This window comes from Theropithecus gelada, chromosome 6, assembly GCF_003255815.1.
Source record: "Theropithecus gelada isolate Dixy chromosome 6, Tgel_1.0, whole genome shotgun sequence".
Lineage (NCBI taxonomy): Eukaryota > Metazoa > Chordata > Mammalia > Primates > Cercopithecidae > Theropithecus > Theropithecus gelada.
Genome location: NC_037673.1, coordinates 136,634,322 through 136,643,785, shown reverse-complemented (window position 1 = coordinate 136,643,785; position 9,464 = coordinate 136,634,322). Strand labels below are relative to the sequence as shown.

The 9,464-nt window shown below is 42.5% G+C and overlaps 1 protein-coding gene across 2 annotated transcripts in view; it reads left to right on the top strand.

The window, feature by feature from the left end:
• PFDN1 (prefoldin subunit 1) overlaps positions 1 to 9,464 on the top strand; it is a 59,776-nt gene that overhangs the window by 35,964 nt on the left and 14,348 nt on the right. Inside the window, exon 4 of one of the 2 annotated variants that reach the window (XM_025387314.1) lies at positions 7,065 to 7,067. The exons of the other annotated variant lie outside the window; for it this stretch is intronic. Within the exon in view, the coding sequence (XP_025243099.1) occupies positions 7,065 to 7,067 (3 nt within the window). The remainder of the gene's footprint in view (positions 1 to 7,064; positions 7,068 to 9,464) is intronic. 2 annotated transcript variants of the gene reach the window in all.

Genomic DNA, 9,464 nt, shown 5'->3' with positions numbered 1-9,464 from the left:
CCCGCCTCGGCCTCCCAAAGTGCTGGGATTACAGGCTTGAGCCACCGCGCCCGGCCAAGATCGTTGTCTTAATTTAAAAAGGTAAAGGCGGGTCACGGTGGCTCACGCCTATAATCCCAGCATTTTGGGAGGCCGAGGGGGGGTGCAGATCACCTGAGGTCAGGAGTTCGAGACCAGCCTGACCAACATGGAGAAATGCCATCTCTACTAAAAATACAAAATTAGCCAGGCCTGGTGGTGCATGCCTGTGATCCCTGCTACTCAGGAGGCTGAGGCAGGAGAATCGCTTGAACCCGGGAGGTAGAGGTTGTGGTGAGCCGAGATCATGCCATTGCACTCCAGCCTGGGCAACAAGAGTGAAACTCCATCTCAAACAAACAAACAAACAAACAAAAAAAAATTCTAAGGCTGGGTGCCATGGCTCATACCTATAATCCCAGCACTTTGGGAGGCTGAGGCAGACAGATCTTTTGAGCCCTGAAGTTTGAGACCAGCCCGGGCAACAAAGTGAGACCTCATCTCTACAAATAGTTAAAAAAATATCTGGGCATGGTGGTGCATGCCTGTGGTCCCAGCTACTGCAGAGACTAAGGTGGGAGGATTGCTTGAGCCCAGGTGATCAAGGCTGCAGTGAGCCTTGATAGCGCCACTGTACTCCAGCCTGGGTGACAGAGTGAGACCCCCATCTCAAAAAGTATATAAAAAATAAAAAGTTAATTGGAATCCTATTTTTGAAGCTAAAATGAAACTAGTTGTCTACCTATATCTAAAATGTAATTCAAGGTGATGGTATCTCTTTTGATATCTTTGCAGTCATTTAAATTACAGAGATATCCATGTAATGGCTTAAAGGTAAACTACATTAGGCATCACCTTGTTTTGGAAATATATTTTCAGATAGAGCTGAATAGCTTAACTCCACATACGTAATAGACATGCCCAGGAAGACATCATTTTATTCATTTATAGTGCTTTAATCCTGTCTTATAAAATATATGATACTTAGAATAGTAGCATACATGTTCCTGTGTTTAGATTCCTTGAGTATTTATGAACTTTTTTTGTTTTTGTTGTTGTTGAGATGGAGTCTTACTCTGTCACCCGGGCTGGAGTGCAGTGGTGCAATCTTGGCTCACTGCAGCCTCTGCCCCCCAGATTCAAAGGATTCTCCTGCCTCAGCCTCGTGAGTAGCTGGGATTACAGGGTGCGCCACCATAACTACCTAATTTCTATATTTTGATAGAGATGGGGTTTCACCACCTTGGCCAGGCTGGTCTTGAACTCCTGGCCTCAAGCGGTCTGTCCACCTTGGCCTCCCAAAGTGCTGGGATTATAGGTGTGAGCCACTGTGCCCATCCTGTTCATGAACTTTTTAATGAATTGTATCTTATTTATTTTTATAACATATTTTTTGTGAATTTTAGTTTATCTGTTGATGCAAACAGTTACACCATTTTCATAGAGCTTTTACCTTTTTATCTTACCATTTTATTCATTTTTCAAATGATTTTTGCTATATTATTTCATTTATAAATAGAATGACTAGGGACGATGCTATGTTGCTAATTATGACTAATTTGAAGTTTGTCCCAGCTCACTTTGTTTTGCTTCCAGTCTCTTACCTGCTGCCAGCATAATCGAAATATTTGAATTCCATCACTATTCACAAAGCTATTCTTTTGGTTACATAGTCATCTTGTGAGGAAGTTTTTCCAGAATGGACACAGATGCATTGTACTCCTAACCTTTGTGTAAAACAATTTAGTTCGTTTGATTCTGCTTTTGTTTTTAAGAAAACCCATGTGGGCATGGAACAATACTTCCAGGTCAGGAAACATTATCGGTTTCCACTGATGTTTTATACGTAGTCTGTTTTATATGAAACTCTAAAGGCTCAAACTCTGTGATGCTATAAAGACATGGAAAATGATGCTTTCTTAGGGTTGGAGGAAGTGATGACTAGTGTTTTTTTTGCTGGTAGTATCTGATAATCCCCCCTCCCTTTAGCTATTCTAGGCCTGTTTAGTTCGGGCGTTGTCGGACTGAATTGCTAAAAATAACAAATAAGGGGGAGGTGGTTCTAAGGCCAGCCCTGGCTACTGTCTGTAATCTGTTTAATTTAGTTCCTGGGGAGAAAGGGCAAAAAGAACATGGTGCCATTCTCGTTGAATGGATTTTTTGTTTAAAGTGCTCATGAGAACATTGTTTGAGCTCTCCCTTTTCTCAAACCCCACAGGGCTCATGCACCCACATTCACTTAGTGTGGAGCCAGAGCCTGGGGGCTCAAAGAGCATGCTGGGATTCAGCGGTTGTGCTAGAGATTAACCAGACAATTGTGGTCTTCTGCTGATCTTTTAATGTGGCTTTTGACAATGGAAATGTGCATTTAGCTTGTAAGAGAGTGAGAGTGAGTGTGGTGGTTAGAAATGGGGGGAGTTAGTGTATGAATAAGAATATTTCTATTTACTACTCTTCCCTAACTCAGTGTTCAGAGAGTCAGGTGGTTTGATAAAATAACTGCATGTGTGACTCCAGTACACCTGCATTTAACTTTAACCCACACCGCCAGCATAAAGCTCTGCTTTGATTTGACTCTTGACCTCTCTGTGCCTTAACTTCTTCATAATAATAGAAACAGCTCTCTATAGAGACAGCAGTCTAGTACTTGCTTGTAAAGCTGTTGATGATCACTGAAGGAATGATTTAAATGCCTTTCCTATCCCCTGCTGTGTACAATTTTCTAGTGGTGGAATGTGTGAAAACTAGGAGCAAATTTTTAGGGGTGTGTGTGTGTGTGCGCGCGCGCGCGCTCCACATTCTATGTTGACTCACCTGAGGGCTTATTGATTTTTGTATTCTGAAGTTTATTGATTTTCGTATTCTGAAATCTCATCCAAAACCCTTTCCTTTGCAGTTCTTATTTTGGGGAAGGAGGGGTGTCTAAACCTGATTACTTTAACACCAAAGGTATAAAAGGATTGTTTTTATTAGAGATCCTGGGGGTTTGTTGGGGTGAGATGCCATGCAAATGTCTTGGGAAAGCATATATCAGTGAAGATCGAGGTATTTACCCATAGCTTTGGGATCTGAGCAGTTAGACATTGCAGACTTTGAAATGCCTGCTTTTAGATATTTCTCAAGTCACAAACCTGTGTTACTCCCTAGTTTAATGATAGGCTGCTGCATTATCCAGGTGAGAGATGATGGTGGGTTGGACCAGGATGGTGACAGTGGAGGTGATCAGACTCTGGATGTATTTTAAGGTAGAACCAAGGTGACTGGGTATAGGAGTAAAAGAAGAGAGTTGAAAAAACTGAAGTTTTGGGCCTGTGATTAAGGCCCAAATGCTCCCCCTCTTCTTCCTCTTCCTTCCCCATATGTCACTCATTCTCCATGAGAGATCTGGAATGGGTTCATGGGAGAGCGGGCATTTCACCTGGGCTTTGAAGGTCAGCTAGAAGTTTGCTAGGTGGGGCTAGGGCAGAGGGGAGGGCATTTCAAATCAAGGAATAGTGTGGACAAAAGTCTGGAAGTGGAGTGGTGGTTGCAGTGGAGTAACCGTCCATGGGGAAATGAGTGAGTGGGAAGTGAGGCTGGAAAGAGCTAAGGGAAAGGAATTAAAGTGAATGAAATTAGCATTGCTTCTACTCACTTTTTCTAAGTACTGCTTGTTCTATGCAAGTAGCTGTTCTAAGTCCCAATGCTGTTCATTCAGTGTGGTTTCCACTCAGCATTCCATGTGTCCTGGGCTCCACAGAGGGAACGTCCTGCTGCAGACATTCCCCAGGTTTATAGGAACAAATGTGCTACTGCTCATTCATAGATCAATGTTTCCTAGTCAGTTTTCAAGTTTTGAAACTAAAATTTTTTTTTTCCCGAAACTAATTTTTAAAGCAAGCTGAAAGTTTGGTTTGGGCCTTTACCTTTGAGATTACTGTTAGACACCCAAGTAAAGATGTGGAATAGACAGTTGCATGTATGAATCTGGAACTCTGGACTAGCGAAATAAAATAGAGAATTGTCTACAAATTACCAGTTTATAGATGGCATTTCAAGTCATAGAACTAGCTTGGGTCAACTAAGGGAAAAATATAGCTGGAGAAGGGACAGGGTTTGTGGACTGAGCCCTGGGTCACTGCAGCAGGACCACAGAGGTGTGGACAGCATCCATTTTGAGTCCAAATAACCGAGTGAATACCCACATGGGCAACCCTCTGCTGATATGGGGCCAGGCTGAAGGGTTGCTGTCAACTCCCTTGGTGGTAAGGGGACTGCTTTTTCATGGGCTGTCCAAGCAGAGGCTGGCAGCAGAAGTGGTCAGTTCTGTTAGACCTGAGTTGCAAGTGCTTTGTGGTCTTCCTTACTAGCACTCCCCCTGGAGTTAGGCCTGACTGGCTGAGGGAAGCTGGTTTGTTTTCCCTGGGAGGGACTGCAGGAGGTAGAGACTGAGATCGAGTTAGGCTCAGAGCTGAGTGCTTTGCATATGGACAACACTGCAGGGAGGGAGTGCCTGAACATAGTCCTTTTAAAGTATAGCAGATAAAAAGTCTGCCATGGATCTGTGGAATCTTGAGTAAAATTTGAGGAAGGTGGGTACTAAGATGGGCAGAAGCAAAGATGCCTACGAGTTTTGAACTAGTTTTGAAGGTTAAAAGATCCCTAAGAGGATTTTATGTTAATACCTTTACTGTTCTCTATATATACTCAACATAGTGTGTACACACACATTGCTACCCTCTATAAAATGAATTTTAGGCCGGGCGCGGTGGCTCACGCCTGTAATCCCAGCACTTTGGGAGGCCGAGGCGGGCGGATCACGAGGTCAGGAGATCGAGACCATCCTGGCTAACACGATGAAACCCCGTCTCTACTAAAAATGCAAAAAATTAGCCGGGCGAGGCGGCGGGCGCCTGTAGTCCCAGCTACTCGGGAGGCTGAGGCAGGAGAATGGCATGAACCCGGGAGGCGGAGCTTGCAGTGAGCCGAGGTCGCGCCACTGCACTCCAGCCTGGGCGACTAAGCGAGACTCTGTCTCAAAAAAAAAAAAAAAAATGAATTTTAAATTTTATTTTATTTTTTTGGAGATGAGGTTTTGCTTTGTCATCCAGGCTGGTGTGCAGTGGCGTGGCGTGATCATAGCTCAGTGCAGCCTGGAACTCCTGGGCTCAGGTGTTCCTCCTACTTCAGTCTCCTCAGTAGCTGAGACTATAGGCGCAGGCTACCATGCTCAGATAATTAATTTTTTTTCTTTTTTTTGTAAAGACAGAGTCTCCCTATGTTGCCCAGGCTGGTCGCGAACTTGGCCTTGAGCAGTCCTCCCACTTCAGCCTCCGAAAGTGTTGGGATTACAGGCATGACCCACCACGCCTAGTCCCCTCTGTGAGATCCAAATATGTACTAAGAAAAGCTTCAACCTTTAGAATATTTTTTAAGTTCATCTTTAAGATTCTTAGCAAGTAAAAGATACAGCTTGTCTTTGCTCTGATATGCACAGCATAATGCCTTGGCATAGTAATTAAGAATATGAACTCTGGAATTAGATGAGTATGAATTTGAACCCTGACTGCTACTTAATATCATCTTGGATAAATGACATACTTAGTGTTTGGTATGGTTTGGATGTTTGTCTCCTCCAAATCTCATGTTGAAATGTGATCCCCAGTGTTGGAGGTGGGGCCTGGTGGGAGGTGATTGGATCATGAGGGCAGATCCCTCATGAATGGCATAGCACAATCCCCTTGGTGATGAGTGAGTTCTCAGTTCACTCAAAATCTGGTTGTTTAAGTATCTAGGACCTCGCACTCCCTCTCTTTTGCCTCACTTTCACCATGTGACGTACTGGCTTGCCATCACCTTCTACCATGATTGTAAGCCTCCTGAGGCCCTCACCAGACACTGAGCAGATGTTGGTGCCATACCTGTACAGTCTGTGGAACCATGAGCCAATTAAACTTCTTTTCTTTATAAATTACCCAGTGTCAGGTATTCCTTTACAGTAATGCAAAAATGGACTGATACAGTGTTTTTAAGCCTAAATACACTCGTCTGTAAAATGGCAAAAGCAAGTGTTAGGATGGAGGGAGACAATAAGTAACTTTTATTTCCTGCCCAAGAGTGGAACCAATTGAAAGACAGATGGATATAAAAATTCCATCTTTTTATGTATTTTACCTTTACTATTAATAAAGATTAGGTTGAAGAATGTGGCTTAGGTATGCAGCAGTCATGAGTTTTTAATATTGATCCAGATTTAGGCATACAGATAGATGAACTTACCCTACAAATCTCTGTAAGTGTAGGACAACCACAGGTATTTCTCTGCAGAGGCAGGCAGAGCCTGTCTGTTAAACTTACAAGAGGCTTCTGCAAACAAGCAGCTTCTGGCAGAGCAGAAGGGGCCGAGCCCCTTTGTTTCTTCTTCCAAACAAGCCAGTCAGAAAAGCCACCAGTCTTCCCTGGACTAGATGGAGGAGGCTAGGACTAGAACTAATGAAAGCTGGAGGTGAGGATAAACACTTATCCCTTATGAAAGGTACCTGCCTTGTAACATAATACAGATCACTTAGTACTGTGCCTGACACAGTAAATACTTAATGCTGGATTTTATTATTTGCATCTGGTGGATGCTCAGCAGCTGTTTACTGATTGAGCATATTACCACCAAGTGCTTATAAGATAAAAGGTGTTTTTTTCTTTTAATTTGGAAAATAATGTATGAAAGCGAATTTAACAAACACCTGTGCATTTATCATTTAGCATTAACAAATGGTAACATTTTGTAATATTTACCTTTTTGGCTTTTTTTTTTACACAAATAATGCTAATGAAATTGAGGTCGTCTGTGTTCCCTCCCATACCGTCCCCAGTCTCATTACCACTCACCAGAAGCAACAGCTATCAAGAATTTGGTCTGTATCTTTTCATTCCATGTTTGATATGCATCCTGTATTCAATAAGTAACACCGTGTTGTTTATATCTTTCAGCAACTTGCTTTTTCATTCCATATGAAGCACAAACATTGCCATTGGTAGGGCTGGTCGGTGGACTCACTGTCGAGTGCCAGCAGGTCAGTTCGATCTGCTGCTCTTATTTTCTAATAGCCATGGTTTCTGTGTGAAGCCATCTCATGAACTTTGTGGCCTCTGCCCGTGATTTAGAAATGGAGATCACGTGTTCTTCATGGAGCCAGAACCAGAATCAGTCAGGGAAAGAGAGGGACATCAGAGTGGTAACCTGGGATTCCAGGTTCTAGACTCCAAACCCTCTAACATTCACTTTTACTCTGAAAGAAATGGGGATTCCTTATGCCATAGTTGGACACTCTGAGTAGCTAGGCATCCCAAAATTTGTGGTCCTTTTCTTATAAAATGATAACCCCCTGAATACCAGCTCTGAGTGAAGAGATAAGTGGCTTCTAAGTGGCCTGGCATCTGGAAATTGAAGAAAGGGCAAAAGGAAAACCACCCTTTGAGTCATGTTTGCAAAGAGAAGTATGCCAAGGGCTCTTTTATTACTCCAGTGTCATTAAAAGTGTAATTGGTGTTATGTCAGCTATTAGATCAGAGCTATTAGCATATTAAATTCTCTCTGTTTACCCCAGTTCTATGGTAACTTAGTGGGTGTGGAGTTGGGGACAAGTGGCAGCTGGGCGCCTGTGACGTTTGGTCTGTAGAGTGATTTCATCATGATCTGAGCCCTGTATCACCCTGGATGGAGAAGTGTCACTGAGTGATGTGGACCTGACCTCTCAATACCCCTCAGAACACCCAGAGCTATGAGCAAAGATCCTGGGTTGCTTGTCTTACCTAGAAGTTTAACTTTGAAGGACAGCATTTTCTTGGGTGATATTGACAGGTGTAACTGTGAATTTCCTTTTCTCTTTCTTAGTGAAAAGACAGCAGAGGGTTTTGGAAAGCTTTACAAGTAGTCCTTTGATATTGGAGCGTATTTGTAGTTCTCCAATTCTGCCCTCTGCTGACCCAGACAGATCAGCCGAGGAGGTGCCTATGAGTCATGCAGCTGTGCTTGCCGTGGCTTTGAGCTCTTGCTTGTTTTCACTGTCTCCAGGTCCTTTTATGGGTTTCCGGTTGCCATATCTCTATTTTTTTAGTTGTATAAATATGTTACTCGATTGGAAAGTAGTGATGTGATCACATAAAAGTTTACTCTTGTTTATCTATTGGCTCTACCACAGTACCTTATTAACTCATTAAATGCTTAGTGCTTTTGCTTACAGCATTAAAGTTAATTTTTAACAATTATTATGGCAGTTTATTTTACCCCAACCAATTTGTGTGTGTAAATTTTTGGTGGAATACAGACTGATTTGCTGGTAAAAGCCATTACTTGCCATGCCTATTTTCAGACACAGAGATTTAATGTCCTGTCTTTTTTTTTTTTTTTTTTGAGATTCAGTCTTACTCTGTCATCCAGGCTGGAGTGCAGTGGTGTGATCTCGGCTCATTGCAACCTCCGCCTCCTGGGTTCAAGCGATTCACCTGCCTTAGCCTCCTGAGTAGCTGGGATTACAGTCGTGCACCACCAGGCCCAGCTAATTTTTGTATTTTTAGTGGAGGTGGGATTTCACCATGTTGGCCAGGCTGGTCTCCAACTCCTGACCTCAAGTGATCTGCCTGCCTCGGCCTCCCAAAGTGCTGGAATTATAGGCATGAGCCACTGTTCCCGGCCAGTGTCCTGTCTTTTCCCCTTGTGGTGCAGCATTTTGAGAAGAAAAGGAGATATATATATATATGTGGTAAAATTCACATAACATAAAATTCACAATGTTGTATAATCATCACCACTGTCTAACTCTAGAATATTTTTATTGCCCCCAAAAGAAACTTACCTAATTAAGCAGTGAGACTGCCCATTCCCTCAGTACCTGGCAACCATGGATCTGTTTTCTATCTGTCTCTGCAGATTTGCCTGTTTTGGATGTTTATAAATGGATCCTCTAGTGTGTGGCTTTCTGTGTCTGGCTTCTTTCACCCTTAGCTTAATGTCTCAAGGTTCATTCATGTTATAGCATGTATCAGTACTTCTCTCGTTTTTATGTCTGAATACTATTCCATTATATGGATATACCACATTTTGTTTATCCATTTATCAGTTGATGGACATTTAGGTTGTTTCTACTTTTTGGCTGTTGTAAATAATGCTGCTATGAACATTTACAAGTTTTTGTTTGTATGTCAGAGTGGATTAGCTGGCTCATATGGTAATTTTATGTTTTAACTGAAGTAACTGCCAAGCTTTTCTGTAGCAGCTGCCCTATTTTACACCACCAGCAATGTATGAGGGTTCTAGTTTCTCCACATCTTTGCCAACACTTGTTGTTTTCTCTCTTTTTTTTAAATTTTATTTTTTTTTTTTTTACATTTTTAGTAGAGACGTAGGTCTCGCTGTGCTGCCCAGGCTGGTTTCAGACTCCTGAGCTCAAGTGATCCTCCCATATTGGCCT